Source organism: Symphalangus syndactylus, chromosome 12 (assembly GCF_028878055.3).
Source record: "Symphalangus syndactylus isolate Jambi chromosome 12, NHGRI_mSymSyn1-v2.1_pri, whole genome shotgun sequence".
Taxonomy (NCBI): domain Eukaryota; kingdom Metazoa; phylum Chordata; class Mammalia; order Primates; family Hylobatidae; genus Symphalangus; species Symphalangus syndactylus.
Window position 1 is genome coordinate 126,137,060 of NC_072441.2, and position 25,575 is coordinate 126,162,634.

Consider the following 25,575-nt stretch of genomic DNA (forward strand, 5'->3'; position numbering starts at 1 on the left):
GTCAGGCTGGTCTCAAACTCCTGACCTCAGGTGATCTGCCCACCTCGGCCTCCCAAAGTGCTAGGATTACAGGCGTGAGCCACTGCTCCTGGCCGAGTATGCCACTTTCTTACCGGCTTTCCTGTCAGCACCACTGTGGATGCCAGTCCAGTCCGATCATCTGATACATATGAGATCTCATTTGATCACAAGAGGCGGTCTTGTCATCCTCATTATACACTTGAGGAAACTGAGGCCCAGAGGGTAAAGTGTTGTACTGTATTAGAGTTGATAAATGGGCTAAGTGGGCCCTGAATGCAGGCTTTTAGGACTCATTCCCTTGTCTGGGCTCTTCCTACTGGACCCCACTTCTGCATATAAAAAGTGAGACCTAACCTCAGTCAACAATCAAGTGCTCTACTAGAGCCATCCCAGGACATCCCAGCCTCCTCTGTGCCCGGCTGAACCCTTCAGGTTCTTCAGCTAGAACATGGGGAGGAAGCGATAAGGAAGGTAAGAGAGAAGAGAAAGGGAAGATAAAGAAAATTGGTGGCAATTCTGAGGTTGGACCCTGTGTTCAGGCTGCCACGAGGTGCCATTTTTTGAGGAGAGAAAATGTCCTCGCAGGATACTGGCCTCCCCCACCGGTGTGTTGCTGTGTCAACTGATTGAGCCCAAAGGCTGGCTTGGAAATTTACCACCAACAGAGGCTTAATTAGCCCTTTAATTTCCTTCCAGCGGAAGTTTGCACAGGCAGCTCCCAGCCCTGCTTTCTTGGGCTCCTCCCTCCTCTCACTTTCCTACAGCTCTAGCTCACCAGGAATCTGAGGCCCATTCTGGGTGTTGACACCAGGGGGAAGAACAGCAGATTACTGAGGGCAAGCAGTAAATTAAATGAACACTACTGTTTATAAGAACTTTACCAACGCACTGTCACAACACTTATCTTACTTTATCCTCCCAACAATACTAAGAAAAGGATACTATTATAAAACCGGTTTTGCAGTTAACAGATCTGCAGCTCAGAAAGTCAAAGACAGCAACTGGTCCAAGGTCACATGCCAAGAAGTGGCAAAGCTAGAATTTGCCTGACCCCAAAATCCATACTCTTTCTGCTGCCCTTCACACTCTCTGTTCATTAAGTGCTTACAGTGTTTAATTAAATGACACATAAGTGCTGAAGGGACACTAAAATTGAGGGGCGGATGAGAATGAGGGTAATTTTAAGAGGCTTCTTGGAGGATGTGATGAGGACAGAAGTGGGTGCCAAGGTGCAGGGAATATTTTTAAAATATATTTTTGTCTTGTTCCCATAGGGATTTAAAGTGGCAGGGAAAGATCGACAGAGTGAAGGCCTTCACCATTTTTTTCTTCCTTCTAGTCCTGACTCTAGCCTAAGTTTTCCACCAGTTGTGCTGCTACAGATTATCTCACAGCAGTTCATTTGATCACTCAAAAACAAACAAACAAAACCATGAAAAGAGTTTATATAGACTTTACATAAAAACCACTAGAAGATTTTATAGTCTGGTGGAAAGACAAGCACCTTGGCAATTCATATACACAGTTTCATTGGAGAGAGGATAGAAGATAAGTTAGGAAGGCTGTGAAGTTTGACTTTCTGGCTCAGGTCTTTTACCAGCTGTATGGCTTCAGGCAAGGTGTTTAATCTCTGAATCTCATTACTTCATCTGTAAAATAAGTATGAAAATGGAACCTTGCTCAGAAAGTTGTAAGAATTAGCACAGTGCCTGGCACAGCCCATCTGAACAAATGGCAGCCAGTCATTATTTCTGCCTGTGGGTATGGGAGGAAATGCAAGTCATACAGGACGAAGCATTTGAGCTGAATTGGAATGATAATTAGCTACTGCTTTGGCAGGGAAGGGGAAAAGGCTGATCCGGGCAGAGGGTGCAGCATGAGCAAAGCACCGAGACTTAGAGAAACACAATGTTTGGGGCCTTTGGAGTTGTCCAGGTTGGTCAGAACCTGAGGAGAAAAGAATGGAGAGGGGTGGCAAGAGCTGAAGGCAGTGAAATTGTTAGGTTAGAAAACCAGGGATAAGTTTAGCATCCTAGCAGGCAGTATAACATAGGGGTTAAACTCCCAGCTCTGACATTTGCTAACTTGGGCAAGTACTTAACCTCCCTGTGCCTCTCAGTTTCTTTGTCTTACTCCAAAGAGCTGGTTGTGAAGATTGATGAAGTAGTGCATGAAAAGTGCTTGTCACAGTGCTTGACAGTAAGTACTCAATTCATGTTAACAATTATTATTATTTGATTATAACAATTATTACTATTTATCCTGACTCCTTAGAGCTAGAAGGAGCCTTAAAAAAGTAATCTAGTCTAATATCCCTATTTAAAGAGGAGAATCCAAGGCCCAGGGTGCACAGTATTTCATAAGCCCACAAAGCAAGTTAGTGGTAGGATGAAACCATACCCAGGCCTCCTGCCTCCCAGCCTCACAGCTGTGTGGCTCCCTTGCCATTCATTGTCAGGCTGCCTCTGACAGGCTCTTCCTCGCTCCTCAGATGTTTGTCCCCTGTCCCTTGTAAATAAATTTCAAGGCATTTGCTTTGTGGAGATGAGTGTTGATCCTATTTTTAGAACACTCTGCCACCTGTATGCAAATGATCCTCAGGGGACTCGCCTGCTATGGTGACTTGGGCCAACTCCTGAAAGAAAGCAGCTATGAGACCAGAGGGAAAACAGCCCAGGGTAGGATGGGGATCCTGGACTCCTGATTTCTTTCAGTTAAGTCTCAGAACTCCCCTTGCCTGCTCTGTATATGTTAACTCCTTGTGTCTCCATTTGGAAATGAGTTCAGAAATAGGTCCCTGGGGCCAGGCGCAGTGGTCCACGCCTGTGATTCTAGCACTTTGGGAGGCTGAGGCTGGCGGATCCCTTGAGGTCGGGAGTTTGAGACCAGCCTGGCCAACATGGTAAAACCCTGTCTCTACTAAAAACATAAACATTAGCTGGGTGTGGTGACACATACCTGTAATCCCAGCTACTCAGGAGGCTCAGGCAGGAGAATCACTTGAACCTGGGAGGCAGAGATTGCAGTGAGCCAAGATTACGCCACTGCACTCCAAGCGTGGGAGACAGAGGGAGACTCTGTCTTTAAAAAAAAAAAAAAAAAAAGAGTAAGTAAGAGTAAGTCCCCGGGCCAGGTGCCAAGCCGAGGTTTTGGCTTTGGAATGTCATGTCAGAGGGTGCTGTAGAACCCAGGGCTGTGGACATTCACATCAGCTATGGTGTTGGCTCAGCTTCTGGGGAAATATTTATTGCTTTCAGGAAAATAGAAATAATTGGGGGATTAGAGGGAGAAAAATCACCTTAATATACAACCCCCAATGATTCTGCCCTGCAAAACGGGAGAGAACTGGAACTCATGAGATGACAAGAAGGAGAGGGAGGGCCAGGCCTCAAACTTTGCTCATAAAGGTCAACGCCCCCTGGCCTTTGGCAGAAGCAGCGGTGACCTGATCCTCAGTGGCCTTACTATTTAGCACACACTAATGGAATGTCTTCCGGGTGATAGGCCCTATGTTGGACACACTAAACCCTTCAGTGGCTTTCTGTTCTCTTCAGGACGACATCCAAGCACCTTGACCTGGCATTCAAGACCTCCATGATCTAGCTACAGCCTCACTTCCTACTTCCTCTCCTGTCTACTATTTTAAGTACTATGTTTCCAAGAATCTAAGATGCTATCCATTCTAAGATACATCCTTTTTTAAAGATGCTAAAATGTGAAAAAGTAGACATCTGAGAATCTATAAAATACGGTATTTTACAAACCATTGAAAATGGAACTGCTTGCTTTCTCCCCAGATGCTGTGCTGTTTCAGGCTTCTCCATTTTTTAAGCTACTTTTTTATGGAAAATTTCAAACACACACTCAAGTAGGGAGAATAAGTAGTACATGAACTCTGTCCCCCAGCTACAACAGTGATCCAGTCATGGTTGGTTCACATCCTTTTCCTATACTTCCTTCTCCCTGGACTAGTAATAATAATAAGAATAGCAACTGCCAGTGCTTACTAAGGATTTAGTTTTTTTCTTAATTATGTAAGTTAATATATGCTTATTTAAAACATATTTTGAAATCATAGCCAAGCATAAAGAAGAAAATGTTACTGACATTTGGGTTGGTGGTTGGTTCCTTTCCAGTTTCTTTTCTATGAATTTTTAACATAGTTGAGGTCAGATTATATATTAAATTTTATTAAACATAACATTATAACATAAGCATAGCTAACATTGTTAGAAAATCTTTATATGTGTTTGATGAGTTCATTGTACTTTATACAAAAGATGAACCATATCCATTCATTCATTTATTCCAGCAATATTTGTTGCACTTACCATGTGTCAGGCACTCTCAACAGTGGTAAAAGAGTGAGGCCCAATCTCTGGCCTCTCAAAGCTTAGTTTCCCCCCATTGTTTGACATTCAACTACTTTCCAATTTGGAGCTGTTATCAATAATGTTGCAGTGATTATCCCTGTGTGTAAAACTTTTCCTAGGTTTCAGATGATTTCCTTTAGACAGATTCTTGGTAGTGAAATTCCTATTTTACTTTACCTTTGTGAACACTGAATGTTATCTTAATTTTAGTTTAGCTAATTCAATAGGTTAAAAAAAGTATCTCATAATTTCAATTGCATTTCTTTGATTATTTATCGAATAAGTCATCTATATATTCATTAACCATTAGGTATTTTTTTGTTTTTTGTTTTTAAGATGGAGTCTCGCTGTGTCATCCAGGCTGGAGTGCAGTGGCATGATCTTGGCTCACTGCAACCTCCGCCTCCCAGCTTCAAGTGATTCTCCTACCTCAGCCTCCCAAGAAGCTGGGACTACAGGCGTGCGCCACTGTGCTCAGCTAATTTTTGTATTTTTAGTAGAGACGTGTTAGTATGTTGGTCAGGCTGGTCTTGAACTCCTGAACTCAGATGATCTGCCCGCCTTGGCCTCCCAAAGTGCTGGGTTTACAGGAGTGAGCCACCGTGCCTGGCCTACCATTAGTTTTTGTGAATTGTCTTTTGACAAGAGTCCTACTTTTATCACCTGCAGTTTCTTAGCACAAGGCCTGACTCTGTTCATTTCCTTTTGCTTGCTGTGATCTGGGGATGTATTAAGTATAATCATGTTTCATGCTGCTTTTTTTCCTCCTGGCTCTCTTCCACCTCACTTCTCTCCCCACATTTTCCTGTCTTGAAAGGGAGTTGGGTGAGTCACATAAAGGGTACAGCAGGTGGCATATGAAGTAAATTCCCCAGAGAGACTTCTCAGAATGCTGTGAATGGTGCTGATGTCAATTTGGAGGCAAAAAGAGTGATGAGGAAATGGATTGGCAACTCTGATGCTAAATTTGTCCATGCCAAAGCACTGGGATATTATGAATGATGGTTCATTCTGCAGGCATCTTTAGAATACTGCTATATGCCCAGATGTATGTGGGGTACTCATAAGGGCTTAATAGCTGGAGAAGACACAAATGAAATAGGTCATAATTAATAGTCAACCATATACATGTTGGAAAGTGGAGATGCCCAGCAGACAGTTGAAAATTTCCATCTGAAACTTGAAAGTGAGGGCCCAGGGGAGGATAAGGGGCCAGTGTAGGAGACACAGCAGGAACCGGCAGATCTGAAGGGAGAGAACAGGGGAAGAGAGACTTCACAGAAGCTGAGGAAAGAGGGAGTTTCCAGAAAAGGGGTGTGTTTGGGGGTGATGTCATGTTTTTTATTTAAGGCAACAGAGAGATTATATTATCCGTCCTTCTTTTATTTTCCTTTTTCTTCATTTTTATCTTCTTTTTTCTTCATTTATTCATTCCTTTGTTCATTCCTTTATTCATTTATTCATTCCTTTGTTCATTCGGTATTTTTGGAGTACCTTCCAGGTGCCAAGTATTGCTCTAGACACTGAGGGTACAGAAACAAGGCACAGGCCCTCCTCCACAGTCTAAATGAGAGATATAGGTGAGAGTGGAAGCAAATTCCTGACATAGGTGCTATGATCCATTCATTAAAAAATATTTATTGAATACCTAAGATATGCCACATACATTGAGGAACAATGCAAGGAAACCCTATGACCTTCAGCTACTCCACTTGAAGTAAAAAGTAGTGCCTTTATCTTGGTGGAAATCGTGGAAATCAATAGCCATATCCATGAGAGTTTTTGAGTTTAGAGTATTTGAGGGCTTTGTGTGAGAGACCAATGCCAAAAATAAGAATACAGGGCATTCATCTCTCTCCTGTTTCCCATCTGTAAAATGGGTGTGTACACCTCTCATAGGATTCATCACATGTGTCTAACTTCCCCACTAGACTGTGAGTGTTCTGAGGGTAGGGATCACACATGGCACAGACTAAGATCAGTGAATATATGTGGAATTAATTACTGTCATAAAGTCTTTCTATCTTTAATGGTCTGTGCTCTGCTGTCACTAAAATAAAGGTCCAAGTACATTCTGTGGAAGGCCAGAAGCAATAGTGATGAATTTAGACACGGTCCTGAAGGACTTCCCAAAAAAGGTACACTTTGACCTGGACCTCAAAGGTTAGATAGGATTACAGAGGGCAGGGAGGCTCTTTAGAATCCTTAGTCCTGGATTCCAGTGACTTCTTTTCTACCCTCTGCCCTCAAGGACCTAACCAGTTGCTACCTATGTGTTCTTGGACTCCAATTTACTTATTTATTTTTTTGAGACATGGTCTTGCTCTGTCACCCAGGCTGGAGTGCAGTGGCATGTCCATGGCTCACTGCAGCCTCCATCTCCTAGGCTCAAGTGATTCTTCCATCTCAGGCTCCTGAGTAGCTGAGGGACCACAGGTGTAGGCCACCATGCCCAGCTAATTTTTTGATTTTTCGTAGAAACACAGTCTCACTTTGTCGCCCAGGCTGGTCTCCAACTCCAGGGCTCAAGCAATTCTCACACCTCAGCTGGGACTGCAGGCATGAGTGACTGCACCTAGCTGACTCCATTTTTATTACCTGTTAATCAGTAATGAAAATGACACATGGTGGGCTAGAAAGAGCACTGGATGTAGAGTCAGAATATTTGAATTTGAGTCCTAGTTGAGCCTAAAAATAAGGAGCTGTGTGGCCTTGGGAAAGTCACTGAGTGTCTAGGTCTCAGTTTTTCTGTCTGTAAAAGAAAGGAGTCAGACTGGATGAACTCTAAGATTGATTTCTTCTGGTACTAAAATGTCTGCACTGGGGACAAGGGCTGCAAAACTGCCCATTGGGTACTATGCTCATTACCTGGGTAATGGGATCAGTCATACCCCAAACCTCAGCATCATGCAGTGTACCTGTGTAACAAACCTATACATGTACCTCCTGAACCTAAAACAAAAGTTGAAATTGTTTAAAAAAAAAAAAGTCTGCATCACAGCATCATTGTCGGGCTCCTGTGAGATGATGTAATAAAAGTACTTGTAAACCGTAGGGTGCTCTATAATGTGGTCTATATGGCTAAGGACAGATAGGTATAATATTAAGTTAGCTCCAAAGGACCATTTTTACCACTTTCAGTTCTCTGTGTCTCCCAAGCTCCACTGAACTGCTCTCTCCTTCCTAAAGAGCTCTCCCCTTCCAGTTTCCTTCCATTCCCATGGGACATAATTTAGTCTCAGCTCCCAGCTGCTGCGGAAAAGCAAAGTGCTTGGAGCTGAGCAGCTGTGGGTCGGAGGGTACGGCATGGGAGAAAGCTAGCTTGAACGTTCTCATTACTTGCCTCCCTGGTGCTCATCGTCCCCCCAACTAATCTTGCCTGGATCGAAGACGGGAAGAGAAAGCAGTCTGGCTGGAGGAATGCACAGGCAACAGGGCATGACCCAGGGATGAAGGTCCCAGAGATAACCTCTCACTCTTTGTGTGACCTCTCAAGTTGTCACTCCTCTGGGCCTCCCTCTCTTTGTCTATGACAGGGAAAGTGCCTAGAAAAAGGAGGCGGTATGTATGAGCTCACAGACCCTATTCCAACCAGTCCTGAAGTTCTAAATGAGTTTTCCCTTCTCAGCACAGTCAGTCCTTGAGTTTCATTTGCTAGCATTTTTATAAGTTCCTAGTATGTGGCAGGTGCTATAGTTGAGGGCCTGATATTTAGCTAAATATGACTTGATTTTAGGGTGCTCATAGCCTGAAAGAAGAGACAGAAAAACAAACCGGTAACTATAACAAATGTGATGTGTGCAGTGATATTGATAGCAGCAGGAGGCAGACAAATGCCTAGGCAGATAGGGACAGGTCCCTGGTGAAACCCCACCTTCAAGCCCAAAACAGCCTGGACTGCTGCTGGTTCTGGATGAAACCCATGACACAGAGTGAGAACTTCTGTTCCTGTTTGCCCACCCTTTCCTGGTTGGTTCTTTCTGAATAATGCTTTTTAATCAATTAAATGTTGCCTTTTCCAATACTACCCATGGCCCACCCCTCCCCTGTCCTGTGCCTAAAAATACCCCAGACTCAGCCACACTGGGGGAGATCACTTGACTTTGGGTGAGAGACCCCACCTTCCTGATCCCTCTCTACTGAGAGCTGTTTCATTGCTCAATAAAATTCTCCACCCTCATCACCCTACAGTTGTCAATGTTACCTCATTCTTCTTGGATGTGGGACAAGAACTTAGGACCCACCAAATGGGAGTACCCAAAAGGCTGTGGCACTGTGGCCCTCTGCCCTCCACTGGTGGAAGGCAGCCATCCCGTGTGACAGAAGCAGTGGTGGGGCCAAGCCAGTCCCAGAGCTGTGGGCTAGAGTGGAGCAAGGAGCTGACTGAGCTGTTAGCATGCCACTGTCTGTCGGGCTGCTGATGGTGGGGCTGAAAGAGCTAATTAGCACACTGTAACAGCCCTCTGGGGCTTTGGGGTTGTAGGCATCCCTGCCTGGGCACTGCCACCTTCTCCTTGGGGTGACATGCCTGGTCAAGCCACAAGCCCCTCACAGAGCCTGCTCTCATGTCAGCACTCAGAATGGCTGGCTGGACCCTGCACTTGCTCACTCACACATCCCCTCCCGCCAGGGGCTGAATGTGCAGTTGCAGTGGCCATGGGATTTGTGCTGGAGGCTTGCCCTCAGTTGCAGCCCAGAGGGCCCGAGTCGATGGGGTGTCTCCTTCTGTGAGTCTGGCAAAAGGACTGAGAAAAATCCTGTGCCAGTGTAATGACAAACATTTAAAGGGCAGGGGAGGAATTAGTGGGGAAAGAAGGTTAGGGGAAACTTCGGGGGATGTGATCTTTGAATATGTTTGTGAATTATAGAAGGCAAGGGCATTCCAGGCAAATATCAGCATATGCAAAGGCCCAGGGGTGTGAATGAGCTGCGTGTTTGGGAAACCACAAGTAGTTAAGGCAAAAACTGGAGCTCACTGTTTCAGTCAAGGAATGACAGGAAAGGAACTAGCAGGCAAGCCTGAGCTAGATCCTGAAGGGTCTGTATCTACTGAGAAGCTTGGATTCCATCTTGTAGGCTTTGGGAGGCCAGCAGACGGAGATGGGAAGGTATGGATTTTTCCAAAGGACCATCTGACATTCTGTGTGCTCTATCCAAATTGTTACAGACACCCCCATACATTTATCCTTTTAACAAATATTTATTGGAACACTCTGGCCCTGTGTTCCAGGTGCTGTGGCATGCACTGGAGATGCAATAGTAAGCAAAACCAGACATCCTGTTCTTGTGGCACTGGTAGTTTGGCAAGGGAGACAGACCTTAATCAAATAATTACACAAATAAATAGAAAATTACAGTGGGAGTGAGTGGTACAAAGGAGAAGCTCATGGTGCCAGCAAAGCATATAATTGGAGCATGTGACTTTTCCAGGATGGTCAGCTTCTCTGCTGAGCTGAGCTCTGAAGAGAGGGCATTACCTCAGGGAAGGGCACTAGGAAGGCTCTCTGGGAATGGGCTTCAGAACCCCCACCCAAAACATGTTTACCTCCTATGGTAACAGACACTGTAGACTTTAAGCAAGTAGCGGCTTGTATTCATCTGTTTGTCTTCAGGACCTAACCAATGCTTGGCACAGAATCAGTACCAAGTGAAGATTTGAAAGAAAGGAAAAGAGAAGTGCCTTTAGGTGCTTTAAATAGTTGAAGATAGCAGTACTATCCCCCCAATGGTTAAACATCTTCCTTCACCTGGTTTCAAGTTCCCTTCACTCTTCTCTGGCTGTTCTGCTAATAGTCAAGGCCCGTGTGACAAGAGATTTAAATCGGTGAAGTAGCCTTGTGAAAGAGGATGGTCTGTTGGGAGACAGAAGACCCGGTTTTATTTAAGCCCCTTTTCATGATTTCCTGTCATTCACCTGTTCAAGCCTAAGTTGCCGTTTTTATAGAATAGAGATATTGGTCCTTCTCTCACAGGGTTTCCCAGGGAATAAACTGAGATAATAAGAAAAAAAATTGTAAACTCTATGAGTTAAGGAAGTGTAAGGATTTGAATATTTGGAGGGCTGCCACATGAGTAAAGAATTAGATTTATTCTTTGTGTCTCCAGAGAACAGTATTAAATCAGTGGATAGAAATTACTATATGTAGATTTCAGCTCAACAAAAGGAAGAAATGTTCTAATAATCAGAACTGTCCATCAGTGGAATGGCTGCTTTGTGAGGGGGTGGGTGTCCAAGTTGGAAGCACTCAATACAAGGATGTTGTGGAAGGAATTCCTATTTTAAGTGAGAGGATGGATTGAATGACTTCTAAGGTTTCCTTTTAACCCTAGAATCCAAAAATCTGATGGTCAAGACAAGCAGAGAAGCTGGGAGAGGGTGTATTGTGGCAGAGAGTGGCATGAACAGAGATATAGAGCAGAAATGAATGTGGCATGTGTGACGACCATGAGGAAAGCTTTACGAAGAAATGAAGAGTGTGTGTTGGGTCACATGTGATTTCATTTAAGCTTTCCAGGTGATTTCCGATCTTATGCTCTGGTGGAGGGGAGACTGTTGGTCCCTGGAAGCCTTAGACATGGTTAGAGGACTTCCTGTATTGGGAGGCTGCAGAGGATCTTGGGGGCTAAAGAGGATCAAGAATACAAATCAGGTTGGACTTTAGGCTGTGTTGAAAATGCACAGGCTTTGGTCAAAAGACAGAATTTGAATTCTTTTTTTTGAGGCAAGTTCCCACTCTGTCGCCCAGGCTGATGTGCAGTGTGCAATCTCAGCTCACTGCAACCTCCACCTCCTGGGCTCAAGTGATCCTCCCACATTAGCCTCCCAAGTAGCTGGGACTACAGGAGCATGCCACCATGCCCAGCTAATTTTTGTATTTTTTTGAAGAGACAAAGTTTCACCATATTGCCCAGGCTGGTCTTGAATTCCTGAGCTCAAATGATCCGTCTGCCTCGGCCTCCCAAAGTGCTGAGATTACTAGCATACGCCACCGTGCCTGGCCAGAATTTGGATTCTGTCTGCCTCCTTATTGTTTGTGACCCTAGCAATTTACTTAACCTCCATGAGCCTCAGTTAATTCATATATCGAATGGGGACTCAAACTTGTCGTCCTTCAAGCTGATACAACAATTAAGAGAAATGATGTAAACGGCATCCTGGAAACAGCACAGGCTTTGGAATCAGACAGACCAGGTTTGAATCTGTCTGAAATGAACTGACTGCAAGATCTTAGGCAAGTTATTTAAAACTTTACCTCATCTGTAAATAGAGATGGTAGTATTTCAGAAGGGTGTTTTGAAAATCAAATAAAATAAGAAAGGTGCCTACTAACATGTGCCTGGCATGTAGTAATGCTCAACTAACAGTGAGTGTTACTCTGTTACCACAAATAATATAATGGTTCTCATATATAAAGCACTTACCAAAGTGCTCAGAACATAGTGGGTGTTCAGTTAACATTAGTCCCCTTTTCTCTTGCCTGCATGTCTGTCTGCCACACTGACTGGGCTATGGGAGACCGGAGCAGTGGTGCTCACTCTCATGTCTGTTCTCTGGCATAATCCTCTGCCCATATGAAGAGCTCAGTGAATGTCTGTTGCGTAGAAGTGAATTGATTTCTCTTGATGACATGGTCTCCTTCCTCAAGTAGCCAGTGAGTCATTCCTCTTTCTTTCTCCTCCTTCCCATCTTCTCTGTGGTTCTATTTCTGACTCTCATCAGTAGGAGGAGAATCAATGTTCCTCAATGTGATTTTTAAAAATAAAAGGGAGAGATTTAGGAGTGATTCTCTGGGCTGCTTTCCATAGAGCACAGGATAGTGAGAGCTGGAGTGTTGTGTTTCCAACTTGCTTTTCTTTAAGTGAAATAAAAATGTCAACAATATCAACAGTAATAGCAGCACTTACTATGAGCTTTATTGAGCACCGACCATGCGGCCAGTGTCCACCCCTACATTATCTGTCATTCTCACACAATCACTTCAAAGTATAATATTATTATCACCACCTCACAGTTGAGGAAACTAGGGCTCAATTACTTAAAAAAAAATCATTTAAAAGTTAAATAATAAATACTTCTATATTTGGATACCTATTATAAGTCAGACACTTAAAAAACATCTTATTATGAAAACTCTACCAAGTAGGCATTTTTATTTCCATTCCAGATGTGAGGAAACTGAGCCTCAGAGAGATAAAATAACCAACCAGTCCAAAATCACATTGCTGGTGAATGGCAGCGCTGGGAGTTAGGCCAAGGCCTGCTCAACTCTTAAGTTCACCCATTCTCTTTCTAACAGACCATGTTGCTACTCTTTAAGGGACACATTATATTGACACACTGGCTGGAGGCAGCCCTGGGCAGGTTTGAATGGAATGGGAAATGACACATATAGCATGAGACCCATCCACTCTAGCAGGGCAGACCCTGGGAAGCTGGCCCTGCTCCTGGAACTGTCTTTGGAAGTGCAAAAACAATAACTGATGCCTGTATGGTATTTACTACACACCAGGAACTGTACTAAGCATTTCGCATATGATAACATTATTAATCCTCACAAAACTCTGAGGTAGGTACAGGCATACCTTGGATATGTTGCAGATTCAGTTCCAGATCACCACAATAAAGTAAATATTGCAATAAATCAAGTAACATGAATTTTTTGGTTTCCCAGTGCATATAAAAGCCATGTTTATACTGTAGTAGTCTATTAAATGTGTAGTAACATTATGCCTAAAACAATTTACATTCATTAATTTAAAAATCCTTTGGCCAGATGTGGTGGCTTATGCCTGTAATCCTAACACTTTGGGAGGCCGCGGTGGGAGGATCGCTGGAGCCCAGGAGGTTGAGGCTGAAGTGAGCTATGATCTCGCCACTGCACTCCAGCCTGGGCAACAAAGTGAGACCCTGTTTCAAACAAACCAACAAAATACTTTATTGCTAAAAAATGCTAACAATCATCTGAGCCTTCAGTGAGTGTTAATCTTTTTGCTGGTGGAGGTCTTGCCTTGATGTTCATGGGTGCTGACTGATCAGGTTAGAGGTTGCTGAAGACTGGGGTGGCTGTGGCAATTTCTGAAAATAAGACAACAGTGAAGTTTGCTGCATCGATTGATTCTTCTTTTCATGAAAGATTTCTCTGTTGCATGGTGATGCTGTTTGATAGCATTTTACCCACGGTAGAACTTCTTTAAAAATTTGAGTCAGTCCTCTCAAACCTTGCTACTGCTTTATCCAACTATGTTTATGTCATATTCTGAATCCTTTGTTGTCATTTCAAGGATGTTCACAGCATCTTCACCAGAGCAGACTCCATCTCAAGAAACCATTTTCTTTGCTCATCTGTAAGAAGCAGCTGCATCCATTCAAGTTTTATCATGAGATTGCCACAATTCAGTTACATCTTCAGGTCCCACTTCTAATCCTAGTTCTGCTATTTCCACAAGATCTTAGATCTGCAGTTACTTTATCCACTGATGTCTTGAACCCCATAAAGTCATCCATAATTCCAAAGTTTGGAATCAATTTATTTCAAACTGCTATTAATGTTGATATTTTTATCTTCTCCCATGAATCATGAATATTCTTAATGGTAGAATGGTGAATTCCTTCCAGAAAGTTTTCAGTTTACTTTGCCCAGGTCCAAATAAGCCTTGAAAGTCAAAATTACTCCTTGATCCATGGGCTGCAGAATGGATGTTGTGTTAGCAGGCATGAAGACATTAATCTCCTTGTATATCTCCATCAGATATCTTGGGTGACCAGGCACATTGTCAATACGCAGGAATATTATGAAAGGAATATTTTTTCCTGAGAGTAGGTTTCAACAATGGGCTTAAATTATTCAGTAAACCATATTGTAAACAGATGTGCTGTCACCCAGGCTTAGTTGTTCAATTTCTAGAGCACAGGCAGGGTAGATTTAGCATAATTCTGAAGGGCCCTTGGATTTTCAGAATGGTCAATTAGCATTGACTTCAAATTAAAGTCATCAGCTGCATTAACCCCTAACAAGAAAGTCAGCCTGTTCTTTAAGCTTTGAAGTCAGGCATTGACTTCTCTCTAGCTATGGCATATTCTTCCAATGCTGTTTTGTCTACATTGAAAATCGCTTATTTAGTGTAGCCACCCTCATCAATGATCTTAGCAGGTCTTCTGGATAACCTTGCTGCAGCTTCTACATCAGCATTTGCTGCTTCACCTTGCACTTTTAGGTTATGAAAATAGCTTATTTCCTTAAACCTCATGAACCAACCTCCGCTAGCTTCAAACTTTTCTTCTGCAGTTCCTTCACCTCTCTCAGCCTTCATAGAATTGAAGAGAGTTAAGGCCTTGCTCTGAATTAGGCTTTGGCTTAAGGAAAGATTGTGGCTGGTTTAATCTTCTATCCATAAACCAGTAAAACTTTCTACATATTGCCAATAAGGTTGTTTTGCTTTCTTATCACTTATGTGTTCGCAAGAGTAGCACTTTTAATTTCCGTCAATACATTTACATTTGCATTTACAATTTGGCTAATGTTTGGTACAAGAGGCCTAGCTTTCGGCCCATCTCAGTTCTTGGCATGCCTTCCTCACTAAGCTTAATTATTTCTAGCTTTTGATTTAAAGCGAGAGATGTGTAACTCATCCTTTCACTTGAACACTTAGAAGCCATTGTGGTGGTATTATTACTAATATTATTTTGAGATGGAGTCTTGCTCTGTCACCCAGGCTGGAGTGCAGTGGTGTGATCTTGACTCACTGCAGCCTCCATCTCCTGGGTTCAAGTGATTCTCCTGCCTCAGCCTCCTGGGTAACTGGGATTATAGGCATCTGCCACCATGCCTGGCTAATTTTTGTATTTTTAGTAGAGACAGGATTTCACCATGTTGGCCAGGCTGGTCTCAACCTCCTGACCTCAAGTGGTCTACCTGCCTCGGCCTCCCAAAATGCTACGATTACAGGCATGAGCCACCACGCCCAGCCCATTGTAGGATTATTAATTGGCCTAATTTTAATACTGTTGTGTCTCAAGGCATAGGGAGTCCTGAAGAGGGGGAGAGAGATGGGAGAATGGCTGGTTGGTGGAGCATTCAGAACACACACAACATTAAGTTCACTGCCTACAATTACAATAGTAACATCAAAGATCACTGATCACAGATAAACATGACAGATATAATAATAATGAAAAGACTTGAAATATTGTGAGAAATACCAACATGTGACACAGAGACATGAAGTGAGCACATATTGTTGGAAAAATAGCTCTGATAGACCTGCTTGAGATAGGATCATCACAAACATTCAATTTGTAAAAAATGCAATATCTGCAAAGTGTAATAAGTTGAAGTGCAATAAAATGAAGTATTATTATTATTCCCACTTCATAGATGAAGAAACTAAGGCTCCAATAGGTAAGTTGCCTAAAGAGAGGATTACACAAAAGCATGAATATCAGGAGACATTTTAGAAGCCATTTTAGAGGCTGTGTACTTAGTCACATAGTGAGTAAGTGGTAGAATAGGGATTCACACCCAGAAGCCTAACTCCAAAGATCATGGTCTTAACCTCAAGACTATATGGCCTTTTTGTTTAACAAACAGTGGTTGAATTGCTACCGTGTGCACAGCCCTGTGCTACGTACTGGTAGTACTGAGATAAAACTGACTCCATGTCCAAACTCATTTATGGGGTATATACCAGAATTTCTAATTAGTTGGGATTCAGTTGGGTGACAAGACTCTTCTGTTGGAGAGCTTGGGCACAGGGCTAGCCTCCAGGCAGAGATGGAAGACGAGACACTCTCACAGAATAACAGGGCATAATGTAGGGAGACTGAGGAGAGCTGAGGCCTGATGGCAGTGCAGGCACTCAGAAATCCTGCCTGGGCCTCTAGACCAGGAAGAATGGCTTAATTCCAAATCCTGCAGGACAGGATTTAGGGACTGAACCTACAGATTGGTGGGAGGTCTATTCTTTGGAGTTGGCTCCGAGCAGCTCCGGAAGCAGAGGCAAGGGCATAGGAGGAGTGGATCAAATACTCCTTCGATGTTTCTTAGTCACAAACACACAGAGCTTTGATGTGGATATGGCAGATTTCTCTCAATAATGTCTAAGATTTCCAGTGTTAAATGTTCACTCCCTCATTTATTCATTCACTCCTTTATCCATTCATCCATTTATCCTCCCACTCACTCATGAGCTGGAGAAAATATCTTCCAGAACTCATAGGGAGAACTGCTGTACATACAGTCAGAAGGAATACTTTGATAAGCTGATTGTGATGGAGAGTAAGATGCTCAAAGACCTTGCTCAATGAAAAGAAGATGGTGATTCATATGCTCTCCAAGGAGGGTGAGTATGTTAGATGCAGGTTTTGTTTTATGGAGTAAGGTTATGCAAGTCTGGGCCAGAGCTGAAATGCTGAGGACATGGAGAAGCCAAGCCCTGACAGAAACAACTGCTATCTTTGTTTTTCTTCTCTTCACATCTAATCTATCACCATTCCCTATAATTTTACCTCTTAAATACCTCAATGAATCTGTTCTTACTCTATACCTGTTGTTACCACTCTAGCTCAAATTCTTATTTAGTCTGACCTGTACTACTGCAAAGATCTTCTAACCAGCCTTACCGCCTCCTCTCTCTTCTCCTTCCAGTCCGTTCTCTACACCATTGTTAGAGTGATCTTTCTAAATCTCAGATCTAATTATGTTAATCCCTTGGCCCAAAATCTTTGATCTTAAAAAATAAAGTCCATACCCCATAGCATAGTATTCAGAGCTCTTTCTAGCTTCATCACCTACCTATGTCCCATCTCCTACCATTCCTTAAGTTCTTCAGGAGTACTCACTGTCAAAAAGCCTCCCTTCTGCCAAAATACCACTCCTTTACTTTTCTGCTTGGAAAACTCTTCTTTAGAAAAGTTGTTCTCCTTATATTGCCAAATAAGCACATTCTCATGTGATGCTCCTGGGCTTGGTGCAGATTCCACCCATGGGAATCATTATGCCTTCTACCATATAGTCCCAGTTTTCCTCCTGAGCCTATGATAGTATTGCACTTTCTTACCCCTTGAAAGTTGGGTGTGGGTTTGTGACTTGCTTTGGCCAGTGAAATGGGAAAAGTGGAAGTTTTAAGAGCCAATACATGACTCACATACTTTCTTCCCCTCTGGTAGTTGCTCTGTCAGTCTTTATCCTGGAATAAAGATGACAAAAAGCAGAGCACCCAGCCAATCCTTAATGGATATGTAATAATAATAAAAAATAAAACCTTGTTGTTTAAGCTACTGAGATTTGGGATTGCTTGTTCCTGAAGAACCCAGCCTATCCTACAGGATATATTATCTCCACTTTGACATCTTCCATAACTACCCCAAATCACTATGTTTCTACTTTACCTGAACTTGTGTGACTTTTTTTTTTCTTTTGAGACAGTCTTGCTCTTTCACCCAGGCAGGAATACAGTGATGCCATCTCAGCTCCCTGCAACTTCTGTCTCCCGGGTTCAAGCGATTCTCGTGCCTCAGCCTCCCAAGTAGCTGGGATTACAGGTGCACACCACCATGCCTGGCTAACTTTTGTATTTATTTATTTATTTTTTTTGAGATGGAGTTTTGCTCTTGTTGCCCAGGCTGGAGTGCAATGGCTCAGTCTTGGCTCACTGCAACCTCCGCCTCCCGGGTTCAAGCCATTCTTCTGCCTCAGCCTCCTGAGTAGCTGGGATTACAGGCATGCGCTACCACACCCAACTAATTTTTGTATGTTTTGTAGAGACGGGGTTTCTCCATGTTGGTCAGGCTGGTCTCGAACTCCCAACCTCAGGTGATCCACCCACCTAAGCCTCCCAAAGTGCTGGGATTACAGGCATGAGCCACCACACCCAGCCAACTTTTGTATTTTTAATAGAGACAGGATTTCACCATATTGGCCAGGCTGGCCTCAAACTCCTGACTTCAAATGATCTACCTACCTTGGCCTCCCAGAGTGCTGGGTTTACAGGTGTGAGCCACCATGCCTGGCCAACTCATTTTTTTTTTTTATACCGCTTATCTGGTGCTGATGACATATTACCTCATATTGCTAATTATCAATTTGCTGTTATATCTTAGCCACCTTCACAACTCTATTGAGGCTTCCTGAGGGCAGGGGTGGTGGTTGTTCTATGTTATTATCACACTAAGTATAGTTCATGGCTAAGGCAATATGTTGTAATGGGTGCAGGAGAGAGACAGATTAGTTCTGAATGAATCTTAGTTTCCTCACCTGTAAGATGAGAGTAACATATATTCTCCAGAGTTTTCTAGTATTTGTGGATAACAGGTGCAACCTATATAAAAATAGTGGCATACTGAAATTATTTTTCTCATTATTTATTTTTATTATAACTGTAGATGGTGTTCAGTAGATGCTTGTGAATAAATCAGTCTTTCATTGATGGAGGTGTGGTGGTACCTGCATTAGACATGGAATCAGAAGTCCTGGATTTGGCTGGGCACGGTGGCTCATGCCTGTAATCCCAGCACTTAGGGAAGTTGAGGCAGGAGAATCACTTGAGTTCAGGTGTTCCAGACCAGCCAGGGCTACATAGTGAGACCTTGTCTCTACAAAAGTAAAAAAAATTAGCCAGGCGTGGTGGCACGTGCCTGTGGTCCCGGCTCCTTGAGAGGCTGAGGTGGGAGGATCACTTGAGCCTGGGAATTTGAGGCTGCAGTGAGCTGTGATCATGCATTCAGGACTGGATGACAGAGTAACATCCTGTCTCAAAACAAAAAAAGCTGGATACACTAGCGAGCACCTGTAGTCCTAGCTACTCAGCAGGCTGAGATGGGAGGATCACTTGAGCTTAGGAGTTCAAGGCTGCGGTGAGCTGTGATGATTGCACCACCGCTCTCTAGCTTGAGTGACAGAGTGAGACCCTGTCTCTTTAAAAAAAAAAAAAAAAGTCCCAGATTTAAGGCCTAGATTTGTCACCAGCTTTGTGACCTTGACCTTGGGAAAGTCACTTGCCCTTTCTGCAATTTTTGCCTTCTCAACTATAAAATGTAAATAATAATGACACCTACCTCACTGGAATCTCATAGAATTTAAATGAGATAATATATGAGGACATGTTTTATACATGCTTAAGCATCACACATTCTGAGACTTTAATGGTACAGAGAAGATTGGCTGGTCCCTCACACGAGGACTGTGTGGAAAATTTGGAAGCATCCCAATGTGCCCTGATAACCCTTTGCTGTTGGTCTGGTCTTTGTTGCTTGCTTACGTGTTTGTCTTTCCAACTAGACTATGAGCTACTTGTGATTAAGAATTGTCGTAAAGTCATTTTTTGAAAAAATGTTTATTTCTCCTTACATAAGAGTAATACGTGCTCATTGTAGAGATAATAAAAATACATGAAGAAGTCTGGGCACAGTGGTTCACACCTGTAATCCTAGCACTTTGGGAGGCTGAGGTGGGTGGATTGCTTGAGCTCTGGAGTTTGAGACCAGCCTGGGCAACATGGTGAAACGTCATCTGTACTAAAAATACAAAAAATAGCCGTGTGTGGTGGTGTGCTACTCAGGAGGCTGAGGTGGGAGGATCACTTGAGCCCAGGGGGCGGAGATTGCAGTGAGCCAAGATTGCTCCACTGCACTCCAGCCTGGGCCACAGAGTGAGACCCTGTCTCAAAAAAAAAAAAAGATTACATGAAGAAAATCAAAATCTCAGTAATTCTTGTCTCTTATTCAGAGAAGATCTCTATTAACTTTCTGATGTGTTTCTTCTATTTTTTTCTGTGCACATATAGTTATAAAACTAATAGATCACACATACAAGTATTGTTTCATATCGTTAAATATTCTTACATACATGAACTTACATAAAAATTCTTACATTTTAACCATTCTCCTATTGTTGAATATATAAGTTGCTGATATGTTTTTACTGTCTAGATAAAGTTGTAACAAATGTGTTTTTGTACATACATATTTGTCTGATTTTCTATTTTTATAGGGAAAATTTTTCTAATTTTGTGGGAAAAATTCCCAGAAGGAATATTTCTAGGTCAAAGAGTATGAACATTTTTAGTGCTCTTAAGACTTCCAAATTGATTCCCAGAAAGGCTAAACCAAGTTCCACTCCCACAAGCAAGATGTGAAGTTGTATATTTCACTGCATGCTTATCAATCATGGGAATTATTATTAAAAATAAGGGGCTGGGCAAAGTGGCACAAAACCTTAGTCCCAGCTACTCGGAGACTGAGGTGGGAGGATTGCTTCAGCCCAGAAATTCAAAATTGCAGTGAGCTATGATTGTGCCAGGGCACTCAGCCTGGGCGACAGAGTAAGGCTTTGTCTTAAAAAAAGAGAAAAGAAAAGAAAAGAAAAGAAAAGAAAAGAAAAGAAAAGAAAAATAAGGTTAAAACTTTTTATGTAATAATTACCCACTCAACATTTCTTCTGTGCTTGTTCATGCCTCTTGTCCACTTTTCCATTAGGATTTTAATTATTCTTATTAAATTCTATGAGATTTAAAAAATCGTTTTAATCTAGTCAGCAAGCACAATACAAGACACATAATAGATGCTCCTTAAATATGCCTTGGGTTGGGCACAGTGCCTCACCCCTGTAATCTCAGCACTTTGGGAGGCCGAGGCGGGTGGATCACTTGAGGTCAGGAGTTTGAGACCTGCCTGACCAACATGGAGAAACCCTGTCTCTACTAAAAATACAAAATTAGCTGGGCGTGGTGGCGCATGCTTGAAATCCCAGCCACTCAGGCGGCTGAGGCAGGAGAATCACTTGAACCTAGGAGGCAGAGGTTGCAGTGAGCTGAGATCGCGCCATGGCACTCCAGCCTGGGCAACAAGAGCGAAACTCCATCTCAAAAAAAAAAAAAATTCCTTGGGTTATTAGTTAATTGTCTTGGGGACTTTTTAGGAACCAAAGCAGACTTTCTAAGAGATTGTTTCTTTTCTTTTCCTGCCCAGGACACAGCTGGGCAGGAGCGGTACCGGACCATCACAACAGCCTATTACCGTGGGGCCATGGGCTTCATTCTGATGTATGACATCACCAATGAAGAGTCCTTCAATGCTGTCCAAGACTGGTATGAGACTCATATTCATTCATTCATTTAGCAAACTGTTCATTAAAACCTAACATGTGCTAGGTCCTGTATTGTGTGCTAGGGAAGCCCAGATGAATCAGACATGGTTCCTGGCCTCAGTTCACAGATGAGAGGAGAAGACAGATCCATAAGCAGGAATGAAAATATCATGTGATAGGCCAGATGCAGTGGCTCACGCCTGTAATCCCAGCACTTTGGGAGGCCTAGGCAGCCAGATCACCTGAGGTCAGGAGTTCGAGACCAGTCTGGCCAACATGGTGAAACCCCATCTCTACTAAAAATACAAAAATTAGCCAGGCATGGTGGCATGTGCCTGTAATTCCAGCTACTCAGAAGGCTAAGGCAGGAGAATTGCTTGAACCTGGGAGGCAGAGGTTGCAGTGAGCTGAGATCACACCACTGCACTCCAGCCTGGGCAACAGAGTGAGACTCTATCTTAAAAAAAAAAAAAAAAAAGAAAGAAAAGAAAAGAAAATGTGTGCTAGGTGCAGTGATGAAGCGAGGCATCAGGGCTGTGGGAACCCAGCAGAGGGCTCTCTGACCCAGTTTAGGGAGTCAGAGAAGGTGCCCTGGAGTTGCTGACACATATGCTGCATTTTGTAAGATGAACAGGAGTTAGCCCGAGGGACAAATGAATAAGGATGTTCCAGAAAACAAGTACAGATGTGCAAAGGTGAGAAGGTAGGTGCGAGTGTTGAAGGGCATAGGTCATGAAGGGTTTTGTGTACTGCTATAAGGAGTTTGGATTCTGTCCCATAGGTGATGACGTATGAATTAGAAACCAACAGGTTCACATTTGCGTTTCAGGAAGATTACTGTAGCTCCAGTGGAGAGTGAATGCACATAGCTCTTAAAGTTTATCCCTGGGCTGAGCCAGGTGTCCAGGAGCACATACAGTCCAAGTTCATCAAGGCTCAATATGCAGTGGAAATCAGTACAGCACCCCAGAGTTGCAACCTCCGAGCAACTTATAGCTTTCCTCCTGGGGCACGATTCCCAGGAGAAGGGAGCCTGAGGGGAAGGACATGTGAGAGGGAGGGCCAGGACCCAGTGTCCCTGCTCAGATGAGGATGGGAGAAGGTAGGACATCTGTGTGGTGGCTGTCCTTCAGAATCGGAAAGGCCGAGCAGGCCAGGCACACAGCAGCAGTGCTGGCCAGTGCTGGGCTTGTCTCCTTCTCCCTTTTGCCTAATAGTGACCTTCGAGGACTTCGCTTCTCCCAGGGAGCAGTTGCCATAGTTGTGTGAAGCTGTGTTGGCTTCACATACACAGCTTGAGCTGAGAGTGACCTTGTGGGCTGCCTGCTGCACTCCCCTGTTCTGACCAGCAGTTCAGGGTGTCATCAGCATGTCTGTCATTCCTGGGGGTCTATGTTCTCCTTTTCTGCCTCTTGGTTATCCTCTTCTTCCTCCTTTCTGCCCCTTCCTTTTTAATAACTCTTTCTTCCCTCTACCTTGGATCTTTCTCCTCTCCTTCCTCTGTTCTCTTCCCCTTCCCTTTACTTTCTCCACTCATCATTTTCCTCCCTTCCTCCCCTCTCCCTGCTCCTCCTCTTCTCTCTCATCACATCTCCCCTGAAGTGTCTCCACACTGCCCATTTCCCTGTTGGCCTTGACCCCCTTCCTTTCCTCCCTCAGTCTCTGTTCATTCTGCCTCAGGAACACGGTGACTTTAACACCTGGTGACGATTCCTCCAAGAATAACCTGAGTTTGTTGCTGATCTGGGAGCTGAGAGGAAATGGAGTGGGAGAAGGGAGGAAGATGAAGGAAAGAGTAGCATGGGAGATAAGGAGAGCTGGCCCCAGTTACCTGCCTTGAGTCTGAAGACTGAGGGTCTATCTCTCCCAAGCCCCGGCCTTTGAGTTTTGTCTGTGAGTAACTTGGTCTCAGCCTCACCCCTACCTGCCATCCAAGCCCCAGTGCCCAGAATTTGGCCTGGTTTCCTGTGGGCCCACAAGAAGTGGTGTTTGAGTGAATTCCATCCTTTGAGGGAATGGCTTCTCACCATAAATGAGAAGGTTGCTGGTAAGATCAGCTTTAAGAGCAGGGTCAGTAATAGGTTCAGGTTGCAGTTAGGGTTGAGTTAGGTTGTCAGTGTCAGGGTAGAGTCAGATTCAAGATCTGCTTCAGGACTAACCATTCACTGGCTCGTTCATTTATCAACATTCACTGACACCTTCTTTGCTCTGTGTTCTGTGCTGGGTATTGGCATCCTAAAGATGAATAGGCCAGTCCCGGTCCTTGCCCTCAGGGAGAAATAGAAATTCAGCCAAGCGTAATAGGTGTCATGGTAAATGTGCAGGAGACCAAAAGAGGAAGTAATCATTTCTACCTGTTGGGGTCTTTGGGGAATGTTAGGCCCATCTCCACAAAAAGATGTCTTCATAATATAAGAGAGTCCTTTTTTATTTCCTCTTAAAATTTTGTTTTTAATTATAGAAGTAATACATGCTCACTTTCAAAAATGTGAAAAGTACAGAAATTTGAAAAGGTTTTTTTTTTTGTTTTTTTTTTTGAGATGGAGTCTCACTCTGTCACCCAGGCTGGAGTGTAGTGATGCGATCTTGGCTCACTGCAAGCTCTGCCTCCTGGGTTCACGCCATTCTCCTGCCTCAGCTTCCCGAGTAGCTGGGACTACAGACGCCCGCCACCACGCCCGGCTAATTTTTTTTTTTTTTTAAATTTTTAGTGGAGACGGGGTTTCACTGTGTTAGCTAGGATGGTCTCTATCTCCTGACCTCATGATCTGCCCACCTCGGCCTCACAAAGTGCTGGGATTACAGGCGTGGGCCACCGCACCCGGCCGAAAAGTATTTTTTAAAAGTCTTATAATCATCTTATATGAAGGTAACCACTGCTGACATTTTGGTTTCTGCAAATAATCATAATCCGAGGCTTCAGGGAAGGTTTATGAATCACATAGGAGGAGGTGGAGGCTAAGTGGATCTAGGGGAAGCTTGAAGAGGCTCCCCTCAAGGTGTTGTGGGATCAGCACTGGGCCCTCGAGGATGAGTTAGTTGTGGGGAAGGAATTCCCAGTGTAGGCAAAAGCACAAGCTGTGGAAGAGTTTTTGGGGAATGAGTAAAAAGGTTTGGGAGGCAGGAGAATGGGTAATGAGGCTGGAGAGACACAGCATGAGTAATCTTGAACTGAGGAATCTGGACTTGATCACATAGCTAGCTGGGGGCCAGAGAAGGCTTTTAAGAAAAGATACCTTGTGATCAAATACCTGTTTTAGAAAGACCTCTCTTCCCAGTGAGGAGAGGGATGGCCAGATATGGTAGAGGTGGACTTCAAAAAGATGGATGAGGTTTGCAGCTAGGGCTTAGGAGTCAGCATCTGTGACAGCCAGCAGGGACAGGTATCTGTCTGTCCTCAGCTGAATTAATTGGCAATAACTTGGGTGTTGCTAGTCCTGTGGAAGAGAAACCATTTCTTCACACTTTGCAGTTTTCTTTTTGTCATAGGAGGGTATGTGTCTTGGTCGGTTTGGGCTGCTATAACAAGAATACTATAGACTTGGTGGCTTAAATAACGGACATTTCTTTCTCACAGTTCTGGAGCTAGGAAGTCTAAGATCAAGGTTCCAGCAGCTCCAGTATCTGGAGACAGCCAGCTTCTTGTTGTATCCTCCCATGGCCAAGAGAGAAAGAGAGCTCTAGCTTCTTTCTCTTCTTATATGGACACATTTATTAGGACTGTAGCCTCATTGACATAATTACATCCCAAAGACTCCACCTCCAAATACCATTACATTGGGGATTAGGCTTCAACATGTAAATTTGGAAGTGGGGACACAGACATTCAGTCTATAGGAATATGATTAACATATCTCTTTCTATCTCATTTTAGGGCTACTCAGATCAAGACCTACTCCTGGGACAATGCACAAGTTATTCTGGTGGGGAACAAGTGTGACATGGAGGAAGAGAGGGTTGTTCCCACTGAGAAGGGCCGGCTCCTCGCAGAGCAGCTTGGTATGTACATGACACATGTGTGTGCACATGTGCATTTGTACACATGTTCATGAGAGTGGAGTAAACAGAAGGCATGAGTGTGTTTGTATTTATGACATTAG

General features: G+C 43.6%; 1 protein-coding gene across 2 annotated transcripts in view; it reads left to right on the plus strand.

The window, feature by feature from the left end:
• The window catches only part of RAB3B (RAB3B, member RAS oncogene family), a 93,454-nt gene that overhangs the window by 36,281 nt on the left and 31,598 nt on the right, over positions 1-25,575 (plus strand). For both annotated transcript variants that reach the window (XM_063627564.1, XM_055254551.2), the window contains exons 3-4: positions 21,358-21,476; positions 25,350-25,474. In XM_063627564.1, coding sequence (XP_063483634.1) covers positions 21,358-21,476; positions 25,350-25,474 — 244 coding nt within the window. The remainder of the gene's footprint in view (positions 1-21,357; positions 21,477-25,349; positions 25,475-25,575) is intronic.